We start from the raw sequence: 27,628 nt of genomic DNA on the forward strand, positions 1-27,628 counted from the left end.
AAGGGCTTGCCTTGAATTACTCACCAAATCCCAGAAATAGCCCATCGTGATTGCTTCCTAGTGTCACCAGATGTTGGTTTCTGCAGACCTTGCCAGGGACTATCCATCCTAGGCATGACATTTAGCACAAGAACCTTTTTGAGCCTAAGTCAGTTATACTCAGTAATGGCTGGTTGGAGAGAACTGAGCTCCCGTTAAATACCAGGTCTGGTTAAGGAATAATCCAGGAAGCAGAAAGACTTTGCAACTTCAAAGGAAGGGTTCACATAATTCATTTCACATTACCATTATGTGGTATTACTATGAGTAAAAATGTTCTAAATGTCCCAAAAGTATCTGAGTCACCTGCAGGACCAAAATGGAGGAGACACCACAGCATTGCCTGTCCAGATTGCCAGACAACTCTGCCCTGAAGCAGCAGGAGTTACCCGCCCACCGGCTATATTTCACGGCCAGGAGAGTCCTCTTTGTCTTTTTCACAACAGGAATATTCTGCCTTTGTATGGGCATCATCCTTATATTGTCTGCAAGGAGCACTCAGGAAATAGAGGTTTGTCCCATCTTACGTTTTGAATGCAGTTTCTGAGAATTTTCAGCTTTGGCACCATACGTGAGTATGGTCAGTTTGAGAACACAGCCCCTCAAGAGCGTCTGTATAAGATGGGAACATCCCTCTTTCTGCTGGCAGTCACAGATGGTGACAGAGTCTGTGTAGAGTGGCTTTGTTCATCCCTGCTCCCTCTTGAGGGCAGTTACTCTCATGCCAGTGAGCTCAGACATATTTGTGTACAAGGGACTGACAAAATTAGAGGCTTTTTTTTTTTTTTTTTTTTGAGATAGAGTCTTGCTCTGTTACCCAGGTTGCCGTGCAGTGGCACAGCCTTGGCTCACTGCAACCTCCACCTCCCATGTTCAAGCAATTCTACTGCCTCAGCCTCCCTAGTAGCTGGGATTACAGGCACCTGCCACCACACCTGGCTAATTTTTTTGTATTTTTATTAGAGATGGGGTTTCACCATGTTGGCCAGGCTGGTCTTGAACTCCTGACCTCATGATCCACCTATCTCGGTCTCCTGAAGTGCTGGGATTACAGGCGTGAGCCACCGCGCCTGGCTGAAGCTTTTTTCTTATGCTGGCAGGGAAGAGAGCAAGTGACTAATAGAGGCAGAAGGAGAGTCAAGGCCACATGACTGCCAGAGACCCATGAGTCATATTGATAAAAAGAGCAGTGTCCAAGATACAGATCTTCAATATTGCCTCACTTTCAAGCATTGTGTCTTTCCCTTTGCAGATGAACTCCCTCTGAGACCCAGGAAAGACAAAAGCCCAAGCCTTTCTGGCATCTTAAGGATATTTAGCAAAACTAAGTTCTACTCAGAGTGAGAAAAGCTGATGCTGAGGGCAGACCTCTCAGGAACAAGCCTTTTGCCAACTTAAGCTGTTTGAGGATGAGAATCCCCGAAGCTGGTATAGAGAGGGAAGACAAGAGCCAGTCTAAGGCTTGACTGGCCATGCCCATATTCAATCCAATGAATTAAGTATATGTTTCATCCGTATCAACTCCAGGCAGATTTCTGGACATCCCAGACCACATGAGCTCCACTCTGAAAGAAGTAACCATGAAAAGCTGATCTATTCCCTCTCCCCACATGGCTACTGGCAAAATTAAGATGAAGGCCAAGTCTACCAACATTAGTTTACAATTTTTGAGTGTCGGCTGGGTGCGGTGGCTCATGCCTGTAATCCCAGCACTTTGGAAGGCCAAGGCGGGTGGATCACCTGAGGTCAGGAGTTCAAGACTAGTCTAGCCAACATAGTGAAACCCTGTCTCTACTAAAAATACAAAAATTAGCCAGGCATGGTGGTGCATGCCTGTAATTTCAGCTACTCAGGAGGCTGAGGCAGGAGAATCACTTGTACCTGGGAGGCAGAGGTTGCAGTGAACAAAGATTGCACCTCCGCACTCCAGCCTGGGTGACACAGTGAGACTCCATCTCAAAATAAAATAAAATTTATGAGTGTCTGAAGGTGCCTAAGGGTTCTGTTGACTATGCAGAAGAGTAAGATGAGGAAGAGTGGATTCGTGCCCTCAATGAGCTGAGAACAGAATAGGTAAAATAGTATGTAGTAAGAACAGAGAGCTTAGCTATGGCTGGCTGTTTACTGCATCACCACCCGCTTCCTTGCACATTGCCCAGTATGTGATAGGCACACACTTATTGAAAGAATGGACTAGGGCAGATAGTGCAGAACCCAAAGAGGAAAATGTCTTTTCAGGCTCTACTCCTCCTCCCAAAGCACACTGCTCTGTTGCCTCTCTACTTAACATTTTTTCCTCCCCACTTCCAGCTCCCAGAGCTTATCTCCCTGGGAATTAAATGACAGCAAGACCTCCAGTGTTATATGTAAACTCCCACCAGCCTCCACCATGTGGCAGAGGCAAAATGGCAGGAGGAGATGAACCTTACCTTGCTGAAGGGGATAGCAAAGGAATGGGCTTACAACGTTGATGTCCATTTCCACAGAGTTCATGCAATTTACTTTTCTACTTTCTTCCTCACCAATCCCTTTCATTCTGGTTCTTCCTTCCCACGTCATTCTTTCTTCCTCCCTTGCAACCTTGCCCCCCACCCACCCATTGTGGAGTGCAGCCTTCACTAAGAGGTACCCATGCATGAGAAGGTGACCTCATTCCATACCAACTATTGGCCATGGCCACTCCGCAAACAGAATGCTTTTATCTCATGAAATCTACAGGCATTTTCCAACTAACTTTGTTTCTTTAGTTGCTTCAGATAGGATTGCTTCTGACACTTCACTTTTATACTCAAAAACCAGTGTTTCATTTTATTGGGTGATAATATAGAGTACACACTCCAGGCCAATGTGATCAGGCACAGACATCATAGAAAAGACTTCTGAGCCTTTCTTCTCACTCAGCCCTGGGGCATAAGGATGTGCTCTCTCTGCAGTTCACTTTAAACAAGAATAATTTCTGCCTCTCCAAAATTCTCTGAGAAGCAGACTGTGATCGTTGCTCCATCTCATAGCTATTCATGCATAAGTCCACTCAAGCAGCAAACTGAGGATACTGTCATTGCATAGACAATAGATAAGGGATATTTTTTAGGCAAAAAAGCACCATGGATATCAACTACTCAAAAATTATTTGATCATGAAATATTTTCTTGAGTACTACATTGATAGAACTCACAAGAGGAATTCATGAAGTAGCATGTATACTACTACAGTGACCTCACAGATCAATTAATTGTTGCATGAAATGATGTTGATGGGCAAAATGTGGGCCCTAGAGGTTAAGCACTTAACTCAAGGTCAGAGATTGGCTGAACTAGAACCCCAGTTTCCTCAGACACCATTCAGTATGCTGTCTCTCCATTGGGATATGGCCCCATTCTTTAATGCTTTTTATAAATTGAAATGTAGTCCACCAACAGAAATGGCAAAGATATTTTCAAAATAATAGTTCAAGTCTTGCTGTGTATTTAAAGAATGATTTAGCTACATATAAGCATCTAAGTACAATGAAGTGTAGCATTTTCACTAATCTTTAATTTAGTGTTCACACTTCACCTTTGGGCTTCAAAACCCTTAGTAGCTTTACAAGGATGCAAAATTCCTTCTGTCTTCCTTGTTAGTCTTCTCTTCAAAGGAATCCTAACTTCTACTAGCACCTTACCAAGGAGAAAGCCACTCCCTTGCTTCCCTGCTCCTCACACTCCCATAATCGTCTAATCACTCCTGAACACAGTGAGGGCAAGGCAGAAGCAGCCCACTGCAGCACCCAGGACAGCCTTAGGGCCCCTGAGATGAACATTCTTGCAGATCAGGCAGAAGTACAGCCCTGTGCCCACCCTCCAGAGCCTCTCCTTACTCTTCTAGCTGTATCTTCACAGAACTCAGTGTCTCAGCCAGAGCTCACAGGAGCCACCCATTTAGGACATACTACCCTTTTCTTTTTTTCCTTTTTTTAAGGAGTCCATTAAACTATTTTTCACAGAATTTTACTTTTAACAAACAGAATGCAACAGCATTTTTTAGGACAAGAATAATTGAACATATGTCAATAGTCTTACATTTTGGAAACACTTCTTTTTCTGTTTGGTCATTTTTAATAACTTCCTCCGGATGCCATGTAGAATAATTCACTAGTATAAATATTTTCCATACAATAGAATGGAAAAACAGTGAAGTGACTTCCCCATAAAGTTGATTAGACTCAGGCTGTAAGCCTAGTTCTCATGAGTCATTGACTAATACCTTCCTAGCAACTGACACCTCTTTATGACCAGGGGTAAAGCTTCATCACAACAGGTTATATAAACATGCAACAGAAACACTGAACTCTGGGCCAGTGGCAAAATGCTGCCAGTCCCCAGATAAAAGACTGTGGGAAGGCCCATACCTCCTGAACATCCCCAGAAACACTGGCCCTACACATGGGCTGCCGCATTCGTGTCCCAGACTCTATGTGCCTGACCCAGACAGGCGGACACTTGGGTGGACTCCAGATTTGAATTTTAAGATAGGTACCCATGTAACTTTTTAATTAATCATTTTTTTCCTTGCCTGACAGATTAATTACACAAGAATATGTGCAAATTGTGCAAAACTGCGGGAAAATGCCTCTAATTTTGACAAAGAATGCACCTGCTCTATTCCCTTTTACCTTTCAGGAAAAATGATGGTAGGTGAAATTCAAGAAACTTCAGTTGACTTTACACTGATCTATTCCTATGTAACACTTAGCAGTAAGTTCACAATTTCCATGAAATGCTTTCCAAAACTGAAAATATAAAAAATAAAGCAGGATGCTGGTGGTGAATCCAAAAGAGTGTTGAGTTCATATCCCCTCCCTCCTTTCTGAGTATTATTCTCCTCCTTTGTTTCTTTGTTTCTAAGTTGCACGATTCTTTACCTATCCAACTTTGTAACATAAATCTTATCTACCAAACAGGTTTTACTCTAAATATCAGCACAGGGACTGTGTGTGAATTTACATTGAATTTAACCACTAATTTTATAGTGAGAAAATGAATGGGCTAAGAGGTGAAGTAACTTGGCTAAGGTCACACAGCAGGTTGGTGTCAGGGGTCACACACTTGGGGAAACCTTCCCTGGGTCTCCCCAAGTCATTCCACATGTGCAATTACCTAATTCCCAAGGGGACATTCTGGCTGTCAGGCACTGTGAGAAATACCAAAGAAATACTGAGAGAAGTCCCCACTCACGGGCTGATTTAAGTCTCATGTTAGTCAAGTCCTCTGAGAAGCAGATGCCAAGACAGGGTTAGACATCCGAGAGATTTACTGGGCAAAGCCTCTGAGGGGAAATGGGGAAGGAGCAGGAGGAGGTTGGGAGAGCGCTGATCCTTAGGGGAGGGGAGGGGAAGAGAGAAGGAAGGAGGGAGGGGAGGAGAGAAGTGAGGAATATTTTTCAGGAGGTGATGAGTCTGGTTTGGAACCAGCTGAATTTGAGGTGGGAGCAGGGCCTTGAGGTAGAATGCTCCGTGAGCAGCTCAAGAGAAGGTCGCCCTGTACCTAGATTCAGCCCATGTAGAGTCACTTATGAAGGGGAAGGATGGGGGACCGGGTCTGTGTGGAGGATGCTGCAGGGAGAAAGCCGCAGAGTCCAGAAACAGAACAGGACCTTAAAGTACATTTGAGGAGTTGAAGGAAATCAAATTTTTCATTTGATTAAGTCTTGACTAACAAGTAAGACTGTGAAGGCCATGAAAAGGCTCCTCTCAGATCTACTGCAGGGAGTGTAATTGAGGGATATCACCAGCTGCTGTGCTCTGAAATCACTGTGTGTTTGCACCAAGGTCATGCTTCCACGGCCACCTCAGCCAGTGGCTGAGCACAGTAGGGACATCGAGGTAGGTTCTTTCCTGGGAGTGGGGACTCTTCTGATGGGTGTTTTTGGGGATTTCCTGTCAGCCTTGCTGAAACTTTAAGAATGCATTGCAGTCTTGGCCCTTCCTCCCTCACTCTCTTCACCCTCTCTTATTACCCTCCTTCCTTCCTTTCTTCTTTCCTCTCTCCTTTTGTCTTAAGGGCTCAGAATGCTCAAGTTTTTGGGGGAAAAAAAAAAATCCAAAAGGGCTTCAATTCCCATCTGTCAGTGTCCTTCAAAACTAAAACAGCAAATGAAGTGTTACCAGCTGCTAACCATTCCCTTCAGGCAGAGCCTTCTCATAAAAACCCAACTGAACTACTTAGAGCAATCACAGGGCCTTCAGCTCGGCAGCTACCATGCATGACACTGGGGAACCACAGCAATGAATCCACGCAAGACTCTGTCTTAAAATAAGCAAAGAAATCCTGCACAAAGTGCCACTGAATTTAAAGAGAAGAAACACCATAAAGCGAATTGTGCCTCCATGGACCATCAAGAAGATGATCTTGGAGGCCTCGTTCAGCTAAATCTTGGACAAAGAATCACTGAAAAGAGGTTACGGAAACACCCCAGTCCCTAGTGTGCCGAGTATTCTGTGCCTGTTTATTTTGTCATTTATGTGAACATATAACTCTGATTAAGCAGAATTCTCTTTTTAGCTTCCAAGAAAATGTATGGTAAATTCCATTCTGTGTATTTCATATTTTCTGTCGTCATGGGTCAACAATAGAGGTTCCTGCTTTGGATGAGGAAATGTAATGGGTCCTTCCCACTAAGCCTGGCTTGCTTGCCTTCATGCCAACACTCCCTGTTGACTACGATGCAGCCTGCTTCTTCACCATGGCCCAGCATCTCGTTTTTCAGTGTTCCAGGAATTATTCTCTTGCAAGTGACTGAGCTCTTCAGCCTTTCTTGCATTCTAAAGCTGGCCACATTTACCATGACTTTCCTTCCCTGTTTACCATGGGTACCACCTCCCATTTTCCATACTCATCTTAAAGAAGATGCTCTTAAGGTCCTTAGGAAATAAGGCCAAAGCCTTTCCAAAGTGCTGTTTTTGCACAGGGTAAAAGAATCAATGGACTCAGGGACTTATAAAGGAATGCTTTTGTACTTCTAGCAAAGCACTTAATAAAAGTTAGGCTTTTATATTTTTGGATTCAGGTCTTCATTATTTTGGAGGTATGGAGTGTATTCATTTTAAACAGCTACATGGGACATTTCTATATGTGCTGTTAGTAAAATCTATGAATATGTTAAATCCATATGGATATTTCCATATGTGCTATTAATAAAATCTGTATCAAGTCTGCCTGGAGAATTTCCAGGGCCTTAATATATTACCAGAAAGGTAGAACCATGGTGGTAGGTTGTGGCTGGGCAGCCTTACTTACATGGCAGCATACATGAAAGACATCTCTCTCCTGACAACAAGGCTACTTATTGCTAGGGTGAAAATCACCTTCTTTCTTTTGGATCAGTGAATTATTCCATCTTTTTCTCTATAACAAATAGTTCACCATTTCTTAAGCAAGTATTATGTGCCAGGTACTGCATTAGATCCTAGAGATTTAAAAAAACAAAAATTCTAGGCCGGGCATGGTGACTCACCCCTGTAATCCCAGCACTTTGGGAGGCTGAGGCTGGTGGATCACGAGGTCAGGAGATGGAGACCATCCTGGCTAAGGCGGTGAAACCCCATTTCTACTAAAAATACAAAAAATTAGCAGGGTACAGTGGCGGGTACCTGTGGTCCCAGCTACTTGGGAGGCTGAGGCAGGAGAATAGTGTGAACCCAGGAGGCAGAGCTTGCAGTGAGCCGAGATGGCACCACTGCACTCCAGCCTGGGCGACAGAGCGAGACTCCATCTCAAAAAAAAAATAAACTAAAAATAAATAAATAAATAAATAAATAAATAAATTCCTAGAGTGGGACTGCAAGGAGCTTCCAGTCTCATGCCTTTCACAGGCTCAGTGTACACATGCACCTAAATATGCTCAATGGCTTGAATTTTAAATTCTTTTTCATGGATTTGCTGTAAAATCACGTGATTTTTGCTGTCAACCACAACCTCTAAGCAAAGCATTTTTCCTCATATTTCTGGGAAATGACGACATTTATAAAACCAAATTTTATGTATTGAAAATATGCTTGATTATAAAAATTTTCCAAAGAAAAGAATGTAGCAGCCCTTAAAAAAACATGCAAAAATAGTTATTTAGTTATTCCAACAATTCTGTATAGACCAGGATTTCCCACTGTAATTTTTTTCTTTTTTTTTTTTTTGAGATAGGGTCTCAGTCTGTCACCCAGGCTAGAGTGCAATGGCACGATCATAGTTCACTGTAACTTTGAATTTCTGGGCTCAAAGGATCCTCTCCTCAGCCTCTGGAGTAGCTGGAACTATAGGCACATGCCACACCGGCCTAATTTTTCTTCTTTTCTTTTTCTGTAGAGACAGGGTTTTGCTACATTGCCCAGCCTGGTCTCAAACCCCTGGCCTCAAGTGATTCTCCTGCCTTGGCCTCCCAAAGCACTGGGATTATAGGCGTGAGCCACTGTGCCCAGTCCCAAAATTGATTTTTTTAAATGATTTATTGGGTTTCTATTTCCCATAAATAGGCTTTGAGTTTCTATCAATTTTTTTCTGTGCTTTTAAAATTTCCTGTCCATGTTTATTAATATTCCAGTTAATTTTTCTTACTCTCCTCTTACTTCTTTTCTTCCACACAGGGTAATGTTTATATGTACTACAAATTGTATGGCTTCTATCAGAACCTGTATCGATATGTTCGATCCAGAAGTAATAGACAACTGGTGGGCAAAGATGTAAAAGTAAGGCTTGATTTAATCTGGTATAATACTCTTTCTTTTTTTTAAACCAAGTGGATTTTTCAGTCTAAAAGAAGAGACGGAAGATAAACTCAAATGCTACAAAACAGAAATGCTGATTTCATTCTTGTGTAAACTGAAGGGACTGGGTATTCAGGTTAACTGTTATTGAAAAGTAGCACTTTCCCTCTTTAGAGCAGTGATGTGAATCTTGTCCAACTGAATGGTGATCCTTTCATGCACCATTTTGATAGCAACCTTGAGTAGTCAGTCTCAGCGTGGCTGAGCCTAACTACCATCATCCTTCCTGTCATTGGGGCCTTCAATCCAGCCTACTTTAAGGAAATTAGGCTCTATTCGATTGAGTAAAAGCCTTTTGCTTTAATCGAATACCTTTTAAAACCTATGATTATACATTTTTACTCTTGGTAGATGATACTCAGCGTGCGTAAGAAAAGCTAGAATGAAATTTTTTTCCATAGCAACATTATTATACTAAAGTGATTTTTAGCAACCACTCTTTTAAAAATGTATTTGGTAGTTGTGTGGATGGATTCCCTGTGATAAGTCATCTAGTTGTAGACTCATGATTTTTATACTTTTCTGAATGTAATACTTCAATATTGCCGAAGCCCTGAGTGATTGTGTGGAACAAAGTCCCCCCCACCTCCACAACCCCATTAGATAGTAATACAAGTGAAAAGTAAGTTGTTACTGTTTTAACCACTAAAATAAAATAAGCTACATGTCAATAAAAAGAGGTTTTAAAAATGTACTTCATTATAGGTATAGCGTGATATATAGCACAGCCAGTAAGGTAAAGTTCCTTCTTGCAGACATTTTAGGTATGCTATGTATTATTAATGAGGAAAAAACACAGAGACACACATCCACACACATACGTATCTCCAAAACACAAAAATTTCCCAGTCTAAGTGAACCAGAAGCCTAGGAAAACCAGGCAGCAGTCGGTAATCTTAGTCACTGCCAATAAATCATTGGGGGGTGATTTACATTGCCAGTGTTCTCACTTTTAACATTCTAAGAGAGTTTACCAAAAGCATGTCTCATTGCTGTATCCTCTTGCATCCAGGCTGTTGAGGACTGTGCCCCATTTAAAATGTCCGACAATAAGACCCCCATCGTTCCTTGTGGTGCTATTGCCAACAGCATGTTCAATGGTAGGTGACTTTTCCTATCTCCATGGTGTACCCTTTCATGAGTGTGTAACAACCTAAATGTCCAGAAATTCACCTCTAAAGCTAACTGGCAGTTTTTTGTTTTGTTCCACTTTAATTCTGTAAACATCATCTGGACTAAGTCAGAGCACTGACTTACAGTATGTCATTTGCAAATAATTTCTCTCTTGCCAAACATCTGAAGGAATAGTCAAGGAACATGAGTTAAATGGAGCTTAAGGGTATTTTTCAATAATTGGCTCAATTTTGGCAGGAAAAAGAATGGTCTTGTGATTCCAGCATCCATGGCATGTAGGCGTGTTGAGAGTCTGCAAAATCCGATTTGTCAGCTGTGTCTGGTTCTGCATTTCAAAGGGTGGCAAAATTGCTAGACTGCATCTCTAACATAATTTTTAACTTCCTTACAGACACCATAATTCTTTCACACAACATTAATTCATCTGTACAAATCAAAGTGCCAATGCTAAAGAGTGGACTTACGTGGTGGACAGATAAGTATGTCAAATTTCAGAATCCAAGTTCCAAGAATCTTGCTGATGAATTTAGAGGTAAGATCCATACAGTAGCTCAATATACTTATCTCTTAATGAAAACTTTGTTTCTTACATGTGGGAAAATGTTTATGAATCCTCCTTCTTTATCTCCTTGTTGACTCCTTTTTGTTCTAACTCTCCCTACCACGAACATCTCTAATGCACACCTATCAAAAACATGAAAAGATTGATGCCCTGGTTTCTTCCAGTTTTCATTAGGGAATAGACAATGGTTTAAGACACTTACTGCTTCAGCTATAATAAGGATGAACATGTAATTTGTTGTCCAAACTGGTACCCTTTAGAGAGTGAAAGGGGGCACTTGAATAGCTATATACTTACTTAAAATTTTTATATCTCAATCAATAAATTGACATAATATTGATGGACTTATAATCCAATTAAAAACTATTTTCTTAGGAGGCCAAGATAGGCAGATCACCTGAGGTCAGGAGTTTGAGATTGGCCTGGCCAAGACTGTGAAACTCTGTCTCTACTAAAAATACAAAAAATTAGCCGGGTGTGGTGGTGCATGCCAGCTACTTGAGAGGATGAGGCTGGAGAATTGCTTGAACCCGAGAGGTGGAGGTTGCAGCAAGCCAGGATTGCGCCACTGCATTCCAGCCTGGGTGTCAGAGTAAGACTCTTACAAAAAAAAAAAATTCAAAAATCAAAATAGCATATACATTAAACCCACTTAAAAAAAAACTACTCCAGTTATTATCTTAACATTAAAAGATAACATAAACTGAGTCCTGGGGGGGCTTCAAGATGGCTGACTAGATGTGTCTGGTACTTGCTTCTTCCACAGACAGGAACCACAGAGAGCGAGTAGGTAATCACTCTTGGAACTTACAAGAGAATACTAGAATTCAACAGAGAAGTGATGGGAGGTGTTACCAGTGGTGAATCCACAGGGGTCTGCAGCAACTTGATTGTTGCCTCCTCTAAGGAAAGAATTTGGCCAAGGGGCATAAGGCAGAGGGAGAGACCAAGGCGGCAAGTTTTAGAGCAGGAGTGAAAGTTTATTAAAAAGTTTTAGTGCAGGAATGAAAGGAAGTAAAGTACCCTTGAAAAAGGGCCAAGCACGCGACTCAAGAGATCCAAGTGCCCTTATTCAGCCTTTGACTTGGGGTTTTATACATTGGTGTGGTTCTGGAATCTGCATCTCTCCTCCCTTGATTTTCCCTTGGGGTGGGCTGTCTGCACGCACAATGGCCTGCCAGCATTTGGCGGGGTTAGACGGCGGGGTGGGGGCACACGCACCATGGGTTTACCAAAGTTGTGCATATGCTTATTTGAGGCTTTTTTTCCTTACCAGTCAAATGTTCCTAGAGGAAAATCAGGTATCAGTTAAACGCCTCCATTTTGCCTCTTAGTGCACATGCTTGAGCCTGCTCACCCAACTCCTGAGATTTTATTGGGAAGCTGATGATCACCAGCTTCAGGTGTTGTCTACTAGGAGCCTGCTGGTCCCTGGCGCCAGCTGCAACCGATTATTATTTTACAGAGACACGTTAACAACCACCTGACTATCACCTGATGGTCACCTGACATTCCTGGGTTGGGTGCCTCTGCTGCCCTGCCCTTGCCTGCCTAACTACCTACTCTAACAGATGCACCAAAAGCAAGGAAGGAGAGAAAGAAAGGCCACCTGTTTGGCTGGGATCAGTTGAAAGTCTCGGGAGGCCCCCTAGTGAGGGAAAAGAGTAACTGGGAGATCTCCAGCAGTTCATATTCCCACTGCTGACTCCTACAACCCTAGCCATGGGAGAGTCCCTTGACCTTCACAGCCATGAGACTAACACAGGGAGCTTCCTGAAAACCGCGTGAAGGCATTACCCCAGAAAGAGAACTCATGCTGGGTCCCACCAACTCCAAAGTCCTAAGCAGCTGCAGCACAGCACCATTTTGAGAGCTCAGCCCATACCAGACTGCATCCTGGGCAGCTGCCTGAGCCTGCTGCCTGGGCAGCAACAGGAGCCACAGGTAGCAATCTGCCTCAGCAGAGGGGCAGCCATGTGTTTTCAAATGCCCGGATGACAAAGAAAAACAGGCCAGGTGCAGTGGCTCATGCCTGTAATCCCAGCACTTTGGGAGGCTGAGGTGGGTGTATCACAAGGTCAGGAGTTCAAGACCAGCCTGGCCAATATAGTGAAACCCCACCTCCACAAAAAATATAAAAAGTAGCCAGGCATGGTGGCGGATGCATGTAGTCCCAGGTACTCGGGAAGCTGAAGCAGGAGAATCATTTGAACCCGGGAGGTAGAGGTTGCAGTGAGCCAAGATCGCACCACTGCACTCCAGCTTGGGCAGAGTGAGACTTCATCTCAAAAAACAAAACAAAACAGAAAAAAACAACTCTGCCTTCATCACTAGAAAGGCTACAGCCCAACGTATGGCCTTGGGGTCACTCCACTCTGGCCCACTGCAGTCAGCATCTGCCTGTACCACTGGGGAACCTGAGGGCATTGCCCAGCCTGGCTACAACCGCTGCAATACCTGAGCACATCGTCCAGGAGCCTGGGAACCGCACAGCCCAGCCCACCACCACCAGCGGTACATGAGTACTCCTCCCAGCATCTGAGGTTAGGCCCACACAACCTGTTGCTACCACCACAGCTGGCACCCACCCACATATGCCACCTACACCTCTGGCAACTGACTTGCCCAACCCATGGTAGCTACCACCAACACCAGCAAGGGCCACTGGGGTCCCAGAGGGTTGTCCCACCACTGCTACTGCCATTGTCCACACCACATCCACTGCCCAGACACTCAAGAACCCATCAATCCACCTGGCCCACCACGCCATTCCTGGCACCCGAGCAAGCCTTCTGGAGACCCAGGAAGCAGCCTGCCGGGCTTCCTAACACTAGTCACAGTGTACATCATGGGTCCAAGGACCCCCATGCTCAGTTCACTGCTGCCACCACTGGGCCCAAACACTGGCCTACCTGGTGCCCTAGTTCCCAGCAAAACTTCACCACAGCCTCCACTAACCACCACACTCTGAGCCACAGAAGAAATCACTGATACCATGGATGCTGTTTAAAGCCAAAGAAATCAAACACTGTAACTGCCTAAAGGGTCTTCCTGCCCTTCCATAAACAAAATTGACTCACTGAGACCATGTCATTGCAGTAAAGCAAGATTTCAGTTGATCTGAGGCCGGCCACACCATGCGGGAAATGGAGTTATTACTCAGATCAATCTCCATGAAGGCTCGGAGGTTAGGGGTTAGATGGTTTGGTGGGCAGGAGGCCCACCTCCTGGTAGGGGTAGGTAGGGTAGGGAACGTGCTGATTGGCTGGGTCAGAGATAAAACCATAGGGAATCAAAGCTGCCCTCTTGTGCTGGGTCAGTTCCGGGATGAGGGCCACAGGACCGTGTGGCAGGTCCAGGTGCGGCCATCCAGTTGTCAGAAATGCAAAAACCTGAAAAGACATCTCAAAAGGCCAACCTCCGATTCCACAATAGTGATGTTATCTGCAAGTAACTGGGGAAGTTGCAAATCTTATGACTTCCAAATAATGGCTGGTAATTATTTAGAATTCAAGCCCCTCTCATCCTCCTAACTTGGCAGTCTTTCATTAGTTTTGTAAGTACAGTTTAATTTTGAGAAAGGACTATTATCACTCAAACTATAAACTTCTCCCAAAGTTAACTTGGCCTACGCCCAGGAATGGGCTGGGGCAGCCAACCTGTGGGGCTAGAGGCAAGATAGAGTCAGCCATGTCAGATTTCTCTTACTGTTACAATTTTGCAAAGGAGGTTTCAAAACTATCCTACTGAATCAACGCCAAAGTGCCCTACCCAACCAACACCATAGACATATCTTTAAAAAAATCCTCCCCCATAAAAGCAAAATTTAAAAATTGGAAGACGTGACTGTTATATCAAATGCACAGATATCAATGGAAGGATACAGAAAACATGAAAAACCAAGGAAATAGGATACCTCCAAAGAAACACAATAATTCTCCAGCAACAGATCCCAATCAAAAAGAAATGTGTTTGGGAGTATGTTAATTTGTACAGTTTCAAGAGTTCCTCTTGGAACTGATTTCTAGTCTTATTCCACTGTGGTCCAGGAAGATACTTGGTATGATTTCAGTTTTTAAACGTTTATTGAGATTTGTTGTGTGGAAGAGACAAAAACAATTGATAAATCACTAGCTGGACTAACCAAGAAAAGAAGAGAGATGCTCCAAATAAGCGAAATCAGAAATGCAAAAGGAGACATTACAACTGATACCACAAGGAGAGAAAAGATCATCTGAGACTATTACGAACAGCTAACAAACTTTCGTGCTAACAAACTGGAAAACCTAGAGGAAATGAATTCCTGGAAACATACAACCTTGTTTGAACTAAGTTTCAATAAAGATTCAAACTTGTTCAAGTTTGAACTAAGTTTGAATTAGGAAAAAATAGAAAACCTGAGCAGACAAATAATGAGGAGCAAGATTGAGTCAGTAATAAAAAATCTTCCAACAAAGAAAGAGCCAAGATTGGATGGATTTACTGCAATATCCTACCAAATGTGTAAAGAATAACTAATACCAATCCTCCTCAAACTATTCCAAAAAACTGAAGATGAGGGAACTTTCTGTAACTCTCTAATTCTGCAAGACTAGCATTATTACTCTGATACCAAAACCAGACAAGGATCCAACAAAATAAATGGAAACTATCGGCCAATATCCCTGATGAACATGAATGCAAAAATCTTCAACAAAATACTAGCAAATCAAATCCAGTGGCACATCAAAAAAAAAAAAAAATACACCATGATCATTACACATTCTATGCATGTAACAAAATTTCACATGCACCTCATAAATATGTACAAATACATCAAAAACAAATAAGTAAAATGTAAATCTTATTTTTATTTTTTATTTTTAGTTACCAGCTCTTACACAGAAAAAGGTGAATTTTTACAAATTTAAAAAATAAAAGTAAATCTAAAAAAGGGATAACAAGCAGAATAATTATTATTCATACATACTCACAAGCTTTAATGAGTTTATTGGCCATATCTATCTTCATTACGTACCTGTATATTTTTCTAATGAATTTATATATTTTTACCAAGGCCTTGTTAATTTTTTCACAAAATTGTAACCTTTTTTTTTTTTCTTTTTTGAGACAGGGTCTCACTTTGTTGCCCAGGCTAAAGTGCAGTGGCTCAATGACCACTCACTGCAGCTTTGACCTTCTAAGCTCAAGCTATCCTCCCACTCAGCAGCCACCCCAAGTAGCCGGGACTACAGGAACATGCTGCCACATCCAGCTAATTTTTTTTTTCCAGACAGAGTCTTGCTCCATCGCCCAGGCTGGAGTGCAGTGGCGGGATCTTGGCTCACTGCAACCTCCACCTCCCGGGTTCAAGCAATTCTCCTGTCTCAGCCTCCTAAGTAGCTGGGAGTACAGGCACATGCCACCACCTCATGCCACCACCACACCTGGCTAATTTTTGTATTTTTAGTAGAAACAAGGTTTCACCATATTGATCAGGCTGGTCTCGAACACCTGACCGCAGGTGATCCACCCACCTCTGACTCCCAAAGTGCTGGGATTACAGGCATGAGCCACCACACCCAGCCCCCACCCAGCTAATTTTTAAATTTTGTGTAGAGACAGGGTCTCACTATGTTGCCAAGGCTGGTCTTGAATTCCTGGCCTCAAATAATGCTCCTGAGACAAGGATTTGAATGAAATAAATAAATAAATAAATAAATAAATAAATAAATAAATAAATAAGCAATCCTCCTGACTCAGTCTCTCAAAGTGCTGGGATTACAGTCATGAGCCCCCATGCCTTGCCTGTAATCTTTTTTAAAGTCTCATTTAATGGTTAATCAATTGGAAATTGTTTACATCTTTAGCTGATTGTTTTCCTTTGACCCTAACTTCTTTTATTGAGAAATGTTTATGGCCAATTTTACTAAATGGAGGATATTCTCAATTCTAATTTTTTAATGGAAGTATGTTACTATTTTAACCCAAATATTGACATAAGCACTGTCTTTTTGACTTCCCGTAAGTTTTTTTTCTCATTTTGGTTCTTTGGAGTGCACCATGAAATGTAGATAAAATCCTACACCTTCTCAATGTAATATCATTCTGACACAGAAAATTTTGTCCAATTGGAAGTACAGCCAAGTGCAGGGGCTCATGTCTGTAATCCCAACACTTTGGGAGGCAAAGGCAGGAGGATTGCTTGAAGCCAGAAGTTTGATACTGGCCTGGGAAATGCTGTAAGATCCTGTTTCTATAAAAACAATAAATAAATAAGAGCACTATCAAAAGAGTCTTCACATACATCGAGATATTCCAAAGCATAATTACAGAATTTTAAAATTAAATCTTATACATATTTTGAACTCCCATTATGTAGTATATTCAATGATTCCCTTGCTCTTTTAGGGGTAAATTTCAATGCCTTCTTGTTTGCAAGCGTGGTTTTCAATAATTACAATTCTCTAAATCTTCTAAAACTAGAGTTTTTGGTATTCCATATTTCAGATACTTTGTTTAAAGATTTTCAACTACTTTGAACAAAATGCAACCAAAGTTAGAGGGCTTATTTACAGAAAAATCTCAGGGTTGTGGTAGGACATACGGTTTGATACAGAAAAAAGTTATTTAGAGGTTCAAACCCTTCTAAAATTCTGTCTGGTTGATGATGCCCAACAATGAGAGACCACATATAATACCACATTGAAGTATTTGTTTAATTTAACATGTGTCATTATAAAAATTTTGCAAAGGAAAATTCAGTTTTTTGGCCAGATGCGGTGGCTCACGCCTGTAATCCCAGCACTTTGGGAGGCGGGGGGGGGGGGGGGGGCGCAGATCACAAGGTCAGGAGTTCGAGACCAGCCTGGCCAATATGGTGAAACCCCGTCTCTACTAAAAATATAAAAATTAGCCAGGCGTGGTGGTGGGTGCCTGTAGTCCCAGCTACTTGGGAGGCTGAGGCAGGAGAATCGCTTGAACCCGAGAGGCGGAGGTTGCAGTGAGCCAAGATTGCGCCACTGCCCTCCAGCCTGGGCCACAGAGTGAGACTCCATCTCAAAAAAAAGAAAAAGAAAATTCAGTTTTTCTAACTGTTAATATACAAAAATACTTGAATTTGTACAACTACAGCTCTTCTTTTGATTAACAAAATATTGTAGCCTGTTTGGATACAACTGTGAATTATGTATGTACCATGACTAATTTTAAGTACATTTCTTCTCTGTCAATTTCTCAATTTACTAACAGCATTATCTTTACTCTGATGTTGTGCTCCACCAAATTTGCAGTTATGTTGTCACTACAGAACCAAACAATTTAAACCTGATTGTTGAATTCTGTTTAGGGGGTTTTGGTTTTTGGTTTTTGGGGTTTTTTTGAGGCAGAGTCTCTGTCTGTTGCCCAGGCTAGAGTGCAGTGACACAATCTCAGCTCACTACAACCTTCACCTCCCTGGCTCAAGCTATCCTTCCACCTCAGCCTCCTGAGTAGTTGGGACTAGAGGTGCATGCCACCACACCCAGCTAACTTGTTTGAGGGTTTTTTGTTTGTTTTTTATAGAGATGGGATTTCACCATATTGCCCAGCCTGGTATCAAACTCTTGGGCTCAAGTGGCCCACCCTCCCTGACCTCCCAAAATGCTGGGATTATAGGCATGAGCCACTACACCTGGCCAATTGTTGAATTTTGTAACTGAACTTATAGTAACGTTTATAATAATGTCAGAGTTTTCATCATCAAAGATTGAACTTCTAAAAGGTTTGCTTTGACTTCATGAGGAATCAAACCCACAAAAATCAAATCATTATTATAATTAACCTATTTGATTTTTCTATTTGAAGTATCTGAATACATTCATATAAAATTGACCTCATTTAACTATTTACAAATTATTTTTGCACTAAGCCAACACATTAAAAGCTGCTCTTTGATTACAAAAAAAGAAAACATCAACAACCTGTAGATAGGCATAGCTGTGCACACCTGCAATCTCTGCTCTCAAGAAGGAGGTTGGGGAGGAGGGTCGCTTGAACCCAGGAGTTCCAGTCCAGCCTGGGCAACATGGTGACACCCCGTCTCTAAACAAACAAACAAAACAAAACAAAATGTCATAAAAAAGTGAAACTAGAAGGAAATTCATTTGATCTAAATGAAAAGTCATGCTCACACAATGACATATAAGTGCAATTTCTACAGATTGTTGTCTTTAGACACAATCTTTAAAAAATAAGCATAAACTTTTGAAGTAGATTCTAATGTTCTTCGGCAGATGTATATCTTTTGATTTTCACATGGTCATTTGAGACCACTACGGTGCCCATGGAGGGGGGTAAATATCAACCAATATTGCAAGTATAACGTTCAATCATCTTAAAAAAACTGTACTGAACTTTACATGAAATACGTGTTTTCCATTTTTTAGCTCTTCACAACGAAAATGAATTATTAGCAAATAAGAAACTGTTACCAAATACGATAGTTATATAATCACACCATATAGTAAGTAACAAGGCCAGGTGCAGTGGCTCACCCCTGTAATCCTAGCACTTTGGGAGGCCAAGGTGGGTGGATCACCTGAGGTCAAGAGTTCGAGACCAGCCTGGCCAATGTGGTGAAACCCCATCTCTACTAAAAATACAAAAATTAGCCAGGCATGGTGGCAGGCACCTATAATCCCAACTACTCAGGAGGCTGAGGCAGGAGAATTGCTTGAACCTGGAGGGCGGAGGTTGGAGTGAGCCAACTTCACTCCAGCCTGGACGAAAGAGCAAAACTTCATCTCAAAATAAATAAATATAAAATAAAATAAAGTAACAGAACCACTGTTGCAACAGAGTTCAAACTACTCTCAGCAGCACTGCTCAGTATCTAGTTCCCACACATGCATCATGTATCCATAACCTAACCCATAATTTTCCACGTTTCTCACTGACCCCGTTGATTTGCAGCCTGGCAGCTTCGCACATCTCATAGGCTAACACAGAAAGAAACTATTGCCTAACTGGCTGGAATGCTTAACAGCTTGCATGGGTTACAGGGATATGTTTGATTATGTTTTGACTGGAAGGGTCTCTGGTTGACTTTCATGTATAATCATATGTAAAAGTAAGCATTCCATTCACTGCACATGGACATCTCACACATTACTAGCTAAGATCATGGCTGGATGCTGGAAGGATGAAATTATATGTACCTTGTGTGGGATACAAGCTAAATCAGATGAGATAATGAACAACAGACATAAACTGGGACTGTGCTAGGCAAACTGATATATATGGTCACTGTATCTATAATTGAATTACTGTTTTCAAAAGGGACTTGGCCACATTCTGTAGCATTTTCTTACCACATAACCGTAGGCCTATACACGAAGGGTCCTTAGCTTTCTCTCATCTCCTGCTGCACTTTGTTCTTGCCTCTATTGTAAGAGTTACCACATTATACTCTAATTATCTGTTTATATACCTGTCATGCCCACAGCCTGTAATCCTTGAAGAAAGAGATTGGGTCTTTTGCAGTTTTGTATAAGACATGCTTAGGAACATAGATTCAGGCCATCTTGAATCTATGCTCCCAAGAAAAAAATAACTTTATTAAAAAAAGAAATGCTTATAGATGAATAAATGGATCAATACAAATGACCCGAATGAACTTAGAAAATGAAGTTGATGTCTCTTAGACCATACTTTTCATACTCTCTGAAGACATGCGATGGCATAGAAGTAGGAGTTGGTAGGGGAGGACATGCTCGAACCTGCATTTTTAACAAGCCCCCTGGGTGATTCTGATGTCAGTGGCTCATAGGACACACTGCCTTCAGTCGTGAGCTCAGGCCAAAGTAGACAGAAGGTGAAGTCCACAGTGCAGGTGCCAAAGGCAATTTCAATTTTGAACAAAATTCTTCTAGCATCAGTGATTGAGGTCTTGGGAAGCCAAAATAAGTAGACTGTACAATATCTGCAGAAGATGCTCCAGCAGAGGATTATTTCTCAAGGGAATGTAAGTGTAGAAACATACGTCAGCAGATTAACCCAACAACACTCCACATATACTTTTACAAGCATCATAGCCCAAGCTTAGAAAACAGGTCTGGGTTTCTTTTAGAACACAGTTTAGTCAGTAGTCAGAGTTGAGAAAGACTGACTCCCTATTTAGCATTCTAGCATCCTACAAATAGTAGAACTGGCTTTATGGAAGTAAAATTTTCATTAAGCAATTTACTCTGACTAGCTCTTCACAATTCTTAATGGTTTTTATCATCAGATTTCACTGGAACCTTTCATCCCTTTATCAAGCATTTATTTAATACCTACTATGGGCCAGGCACTAGACTCAATGCTAATGAAAACACAGATGAGGATGACAGTGTTCTCAAGTCTCCTATAGAGTGGGAGAGACAAACATGCCTCCTGCTGTAAAGTGGGAAGTGTGAGAATGACGGCAAACCCAATGGCTCATCTCCTGGAACCACCCTCCACCCTGTGCTTCCAACATTTCTGCAGCTCCCAAACCTTCCAGGCTTCCTGGCTTGAGAACAGGCTCACAATGCCTTTGCTTTCCACTTCCTCCCACTTACCAATTTCTCCTCTCTCCTTCCAGCTTTAGCTCTTAGATGCAGTGCTGCCGTGAACATCTATGCAACCCAGTCTTCATGCCATGATTATTTCCTTAGAATACATTCCTAGAAACAGAATTTCTGGGCCAAAATGTATGCAAAATATTAAAGCATTCAATGCATGTTCCTAGATTGCCGAAGAAGTTAGTGCACCTATCCGCTCTGTACAAGAGTTCTCATTTCTACTGCCTCTTCAATGGTTGTCACTTTTTTGTTTTTAAATATTAAGCAATTTTTAGATGAAAATGGTATCTTGGTTTAATTTGCACTCCTTAGATTACTAGTAAAATTAAATAAAATAAAGATATTTCCCAATAAAACTTTTAAAGAGGTATTTCCTATGTTTATCACTGAATACAACCACCATGATCATTTTGTTCTGTTTTTTTAAATGCTTTATATGCATTGAATGTAGTTGAAGACACAGTATGCATATAATTTGATAGTCTGCTCTTTTTTTTTTTTTTCTTTTTTGAGACAGAGTCTTACTCACTCTGTCGCCCAGGTTGGAATGCAATGGTGCGATCTCGGCTCACTGCTATCTTCACCTTCCAGGTTCAAGCAATTCTCCTGCCTCACCCTCCCAAGTAGCTGAGATTACAGGAGTGCACCACCATGCCCAGCTAATTTTTGTATTTTTAGTAGAAATAGGTTTCACCATGTTGGCCAGGCTGGTCTTGAACTCCTGACCTCAAGTGATTCACCCACCTGGGCCTCCCAAAGTGTTGGGACTACAGGCATGAGCCCCCACACCCAGCCAATATTCTGCTCTTTATTAACTTAATGAAAATATCATGATCATTCCTTTAGAATCTTTAAAGCCATTATTTTTCATGGTTGCACACTCAGGTAGCTAACACACACATACACACTTTTTTTAAAAAGTATAATTTCTATTTCCTCAAGAATGCAGGAGTTCTTTCATTCTCTACATTCTAAAGAAAGCTGAAGAGAATAGACGATTTTTTTTCTCTATCATATCACTTATTTTCTTCCCACAGGAACCACAAAGCCTCCAAACTGGCCCAAGCCTATCTATGACTTGGATAAAAAGGATCCAAGAAACAACGGCTTCCTCAATGATGACTTCATTGTGTGGATGCGGGCAGCTGCCTTTCCCACTTTCAAAAAACTGTATGGTCGACTCAATCGAACACACCATTTTATAGAAGGCTTGCCTGCTGGTAATTATAGTTTCAACATAACCTATAGTATCCTTTTATACCACTTTTCTTTCTGGAGATGAAAGAAAACCTGGCTGCTGGTTGTTGAGATTCTATACTTTTCTATTTTCCAATCAAATCTATATACCAAAAAAAAAAAAAAAAAAAAACCAAACATGTGTAAGGGAGGATAAAATTCTCCTATTCCCTCCCAGGGGCTACAGCTGGGACTGACAGATTAACAACAGAAAAGCATATGAATGTTATGCCTTTACATGTACATATGAGCCCTTACAAGAAAAATGGAGACTAAAAAAAGAAGCGACTAAGTCTAAGTGCTCATATGCTAGGCTGAACAAAGAATGGCAATTGTAGAAACATAACTAGGAAGATAAAGGTTAGTTTAGCAAGGCTTTTTTTGTTTGTTTGTTTGGTTTTGGTTTTGGTTTTGCTTTGTTTTTGTTTTTGTTTTTGTTTTTGTAGAATTCTCTCAGTCTCGACTCTCTGGGAGGCTGCGGCAGGCGGATCATGAGGTCAGGAGTTTGAGACCAGCCTGACCAACATGGTGAAACCCGGTCTCTACTGAAAATACAAAAAAAATTAGCCAGGCATGGTAGCACATGCTTGTAATCCCAGCTACTCAGGAGGATGAGGCAGGAGAATCGCTTGAACCTGGGAGGTGGAGGTTGCAGTGAGCCGAGGTCGCACCATTGCAGTCCAGCCTGGGTGACAGACTGAGACTGTCTCAAAAAAAAAAAAAAAAGAAAGAAAGAAAGATTAAATAATACCAGGCCTAGAGATCTGTTAAAAAAAAAACTGTGAGAAGCATGCCAGATAGGATGGGAGGAGATGGAAGACTATGAAAATAGGAGTTTGATAAGTAAATATAGACTAAAAATTACTAAAACTGAGCCTACAGAACCTTTTATTCTAGGGAAAAGTATCACAGACCACAGAAGCTCTGGACTCAAGGGACAGGTCCAGTTCATCCAAATCCACGTGAAGTGTGCGACAGGCTCTACACTGAAGACGCCATGTTCCTCCCTCCCTTGGGCACAAAGCCAGCATGTGGGAGATGGTGCCCTAACGATTAGGGATATATGGTCCAACTTAGGAGACATATGCTTATTTTTACTTTCATTTACATATTTACTTTTGAGACAGCGTCTTGCTCTGTTGCCCAGGCCAGAGTACAGTGGTGCAGTCACATCTCATTGCAGTCTTGACTTCCTGGATTCAAGTGATCTTCCCACCTCAGTCTCTCAAGTAGCTTGGACTACAGGCACTCACCACTGCGCCCAGCTAATTCTCTCTCTCCCTCTTTTTTTTTTTTTTTTAAGAGATGGGGTCTCCCTTGCTGCCCAAGCTGACACATGCTTAAATATGAGTCTGAATTTTTTCACTTAATGTAAAAACACAAATGTAGCTCTTGATTTGAAAACAAACAGAACCTAACTTTAGCATGGCACCAAACACTACCTTTAAGAAATTATATATTTAAATGCAATTTACACTAACTCTGTTCTTTAGATTTAATTATAAAGTCTCCTCCTGATTCTCCCTGAGGTAGCATTCTCTGCAGGCAGAATCATTCCAGGGCTTTTACATGACTTTGAAATTGCAGCCCAATGAGCACCGCTGTGTTCATCCTCCCAAGGCTCCTGGCTAGTTGTTCAATGGGACCCCTAATGGGTCAATTTTAACACAAAATTGTCCACCTTCTTAGTTTCTTTACCTTTCAGGGAGGCTGAATAAGAAATTCTTGGGGAGAAGGGAATGACAGCATGTGCTCCGGTTCCCTGCTCCAACTTTTCTTCCTTTCCATCCTAGAACAGGTGTGTGGACATCTCCATTCGGACAGGGAAGTGGGGCATTTCTCAGTCAGAAAGGCCCCCACTGGTGAGATGCCATCTCTGCCTCTCAACTTTTTGTCTCCTTTTGTTTAATGACCAGGTGGAGCTATGCCTTCAGTTAGTTCCTTTAGCAGGGTGTCTAATTCTGTGAAAATGAAAACGAAAGCCACAAATTGCCTCACGTGGAGCATTATAGGTACAGATCAAAGAGTAAACTCTTTGAATAAGAATTTCAGCAAACTCCTCTCTCCCTCAAAATTATTATTATTATTATTTTATTTATTTTATTTATTTATTTTTTTGAGATGGAGTCTCGCCTATGGCCCAGGCTGGAGTGCAGTGGCGAGATCTCGGCTCACTGCAAGCTCCGCTTACCAGGTTCATGCCATCCTTCCTGCCTCCTCCCGAGTAGCTGGGACTACAGGCGCCACCACCACGCCCGGCTAATTTTTTTTTGTATTTTTAGTAAAGACGGGGTTTCACCGTGTTAGCCAGGGTGGTCTCGATCTCCCGACCTCGTGATCCACCCGCCTCGACCTCCCAAAGTGCTGGGATTACAGGCGTGAGCCACCGCGCCCAGCCTCCCTCAAAAAAATTTAAGCAGAGGTTGAAAGTTGCTTAAAACTAGTCTCTCAAGTTAGGCCTTCTGATTCTGTCAATTTTGGGGCTGCCTTACCATTAAAGCAGTTATGGGTGCATTCAAGGAGCAGGAAAAAAACTTCATGCACTGCTATACCACAATGCGTTAGGATGACTTTGGGGTTGGGAGGATGAGGGAGAGGCATGTTCCCAATAACAGAGACATTCTGTTTCTCCTCTCTGGACATGCTCTCCCTGGGTGACTACATTCACAGTCATGTCTTCAGGCTAATCCCTCTCAAATGAAAATCTGTGTACGTAGAACTTCAATGCTAAGCTTCAGGCCTATACATGCACTACCTGGGTAGAGCTCTGGTGTGAGTATCATCCAACCAGACTAAGAAAGTGCCTACCACTTCTAAGGGGAAAAAAGATGTTCTGTGTATGAGGAGAAGACCCTCTCATAGAGAACTGAGGGAGGGAGAAAACAGGCAGATGGGTTGAGGTGGCACCCAAGGACCTGGTGACAATGAGGAATTCTGATGGAAAAAGAGAGACAGAACTAGTTCCCTACTAATTTTCCTTGTGCCTTTAAATAGCACGTTGCCAAGTGATTTCAGACCCTTTAATAGCTTTGCTGGGAAATGCCTCCGTCCTGTGCCGTTGCTATGAGAAGCCTTTCTTTGTTTATTAGTTTGGTTTACAAAAGGCACCAGATGTTTTAAAACCTCAGGCCACATGTATAATCAAAATGACATCATTAGAATGCTAACGATAGCAAACCCACTTCAAACACTTTCTCCCCAGCAAGGGGATACTGGCCTTGCCAAAACCCAAATGAATGTACCACCTTTAGTTGGAACACCAAAAATGTTTTGTGATCTTTTTGTTTGTTTGTTTGTTCTTCACTCCCCTTAAAGAATTTTCCCTGAGGTAGGAATTCAAACCTTAGCCTATTAAAGGACTATAGCCTGCCTGGGTCTCCTGATTCATATTTAAAATTTAGGTTTGTATTCTTTTAATTTCCTTGGGTTTGCCAAAGGAAATTAAATATATTTGTTCATTATTCAGTTGTCTGTAAGTCGTGCAGATCTGTGTCAGAATCTCTTTCGTAGCTTACAACTATGTAGAGGGAAGGCTTGTTTCCATTTTCATTCCAGTAAGATACAGAGCAGTGCTTGGTAAAGATTAAGTAGCACCATGTGAGATTAAATATTTCACCGTTTTTTACCAACAAAAAAGCGCAATTTTATATACGTCAACCTAATATATTCAGTATATGCAATACTACGAATGTGAAGTGTTGAGACAGATCCTTAACAGGTCTTCTTAGACTTCCCAGTAACCAGGTTCCAAGGAGAAAAATCAGTTGTTCTCTCCACCCTGACATGGTGTGGGGGTAATAGCCTTTTCTTAGGTCTTGCCTACACAGTGACAGGAGCTATAACATGGTTGGCCTCCTTTGCCATGATGGCAATTCACATCATACTGAAAAACAAGCAAATGTCCTTCTTCCATCAGTAAAGTCAAGCTTTAAAAAGAAAAGGAGGAAACAAAAATGGACAGTGAAGTAACAGAACCAAAGATGTCTGAAGGGCTTGAAATAACTGGAATGTTTCAACAAGGAGAACTAGATTGACTGAACTAAAATGAATTTGAAATAGATAATGTAGAGAATTTTAGAGTTAAAAAGAAGAAGAAAGAAGAGGGGAGGCATAATTATATGTAGTAAAATGTCCTTGGTATGGGGAGAATAAATCACTCTTGAGCTCTAGACCACTTCTCCAGTATTTATTTGAAGTCCTTGAGCCTAAAGGCAGGTGAACTCCATAAGAGAGTGCCATCACCAGAAAAGAGCAAGCAACCTGGGGTGCCCACATTTAGGTGAGTCCTAACCATCAGATCAGGCTCAAACCATGAGTCTTCACTGGCTATCTGAAATTTTCTTTTCTTTTTTTTTTTTTTTTTGAGATGGAGTCTAACCCTGTCACCCAGGCTGGAGTACAGTGGCACAATCTTGGCTCACTGCAACTTCTGCCTCCCAGGCTCAAGTGATTCTCCTGCCTCAGCCTCCTGATTAGTTAGGATTATAGGCGTGTGCCACCATACCCGGCTAATTTTTGTTATTTTATTTATTTATTTGTTTGTTTGTTTATTTGAGACAGAGTCTTGCTCTGTCACCCAAGCTGGAGTGCAGTGGCGTGATCTCAGCTCACTGTAACCTCTACCTCCCAGGTTTAAGCAGTTCTCCTGCCTCAGCCTCCCGAGTAACTGTGATTACAGGTGCATGCCACCACGCCTGGCTAATTTTTGTCATTTTCACCATGTTGGCTAGGCTGGTCTCGAACTCCTGACCTCAGGTGATCCACTCGCATCACCCTCCCAAAGTGCTGGGATTACAGGCTTGAGCCACCGCGCCCGGCCTAATTTTTATAATTTTAGTAGAGTCAGGGTTTCACTATGTTGGCCAGGCTGGTCTCAAATTCCTGACCTCAAGTGATCCACCCGCCTTCCAAAGTGCTGGGATTATAGGTGTGAGCCACCACACCCGGCCTGAAATTATTATAGCCACCCCAACAATTGTTGAACTAAATTGAGCATCAGGATGATTTTTGAAAACCGATTTATTTTAATGCTCTCCCTTTTCTATAGAGTTAAATCTTGTTTTCTCCACTAAGAACAGACCAAGCAAAGGTTATGACAATATGCTTAGCACTCAAAATACAGCCATGCACCAAAAAGAAAGGCCAGAAACTTCCCTAAAGTTATCCATTTGGCCAAGAGGGAAGCATTGAAAGTGACTAATTCTCAAAAACTGTACTCAGCATGTTGAAGGCACAACAATTCTAGAACTTATGTTGGGATGACATGTTCTAGAATACAAATGATGGTGTAGATTTATGATA

At 41.9% G+C, this 27,628-nt stretch overlaps 1 protein-coding gene across 1 annotated transcript; it reads left to right on the forward strand.

The window, feature by feature from the left end:
* The first annotated feature begins 211 nt into the window (after window positions 1–211).
* LOC103228458 (cell cycle control protein 50C) lies at window positions 212–26,417 on the forward strand. Its single transcript, XM_007986066.3, has 7 exons — window positions 212–550; window positions 4,598–4,708; window positions 8,654–8,755; window positions 9,846–9,933; window positions 10,359–10,499; window positions 22,129–22,338; window positions 26,056–26,417. Exons 1-7 carry the CDS (start codon window positions 359–361, stop codon window positions 26,244–26,246), a joined length of 1,035 nt encoding a protein of 344 aa, XP_007984257.1. The 5' UTR covers window positions 212–358; the 3' UTR covers window positions 26,247–26,417.
* The last annotated feature ends 1,211 nt before the right edge of the window (window positions 26,418–27,628 follow it).

This window comes from Chlorocebus sabaeus, chromosome 22 (genome assembly GCF_047675955.1).
Source record: "Chlorocebus sabaeus isolate Y175 chromosome 22, mChlSab1.0.hap1, whole genome shotgun sequence".
Lineage (NCBI taxonomy): Eukaryota > Metazoa > Chordata > Mammalia > Primates > Cercopithecidae > Chlorocebus > Chlorocebus sabaeus.

Coding starts and splice junctions, on each gene's coding strand:
- LOC103228458 (XM_007986066.3), top strand. CDS start 359: ATGGAGGAGACACCACAGCATTGCCTGTCCAGATTGCCAGACAACTCT. Junction 551..4,597: donor GGAGCACTCAGGAAATAGAG/GTTTGTCCCATC, acceptor CTTGCCTGACAG/ATTAATTACACAAGAATATG. Junction 22,339..26,055: donor TAGTTTCAACATAACCTATA/GTATCCTTTTAT, acceptor AGGTCTTCTTAG/ACTTCCCAGTAACCAGGTTC.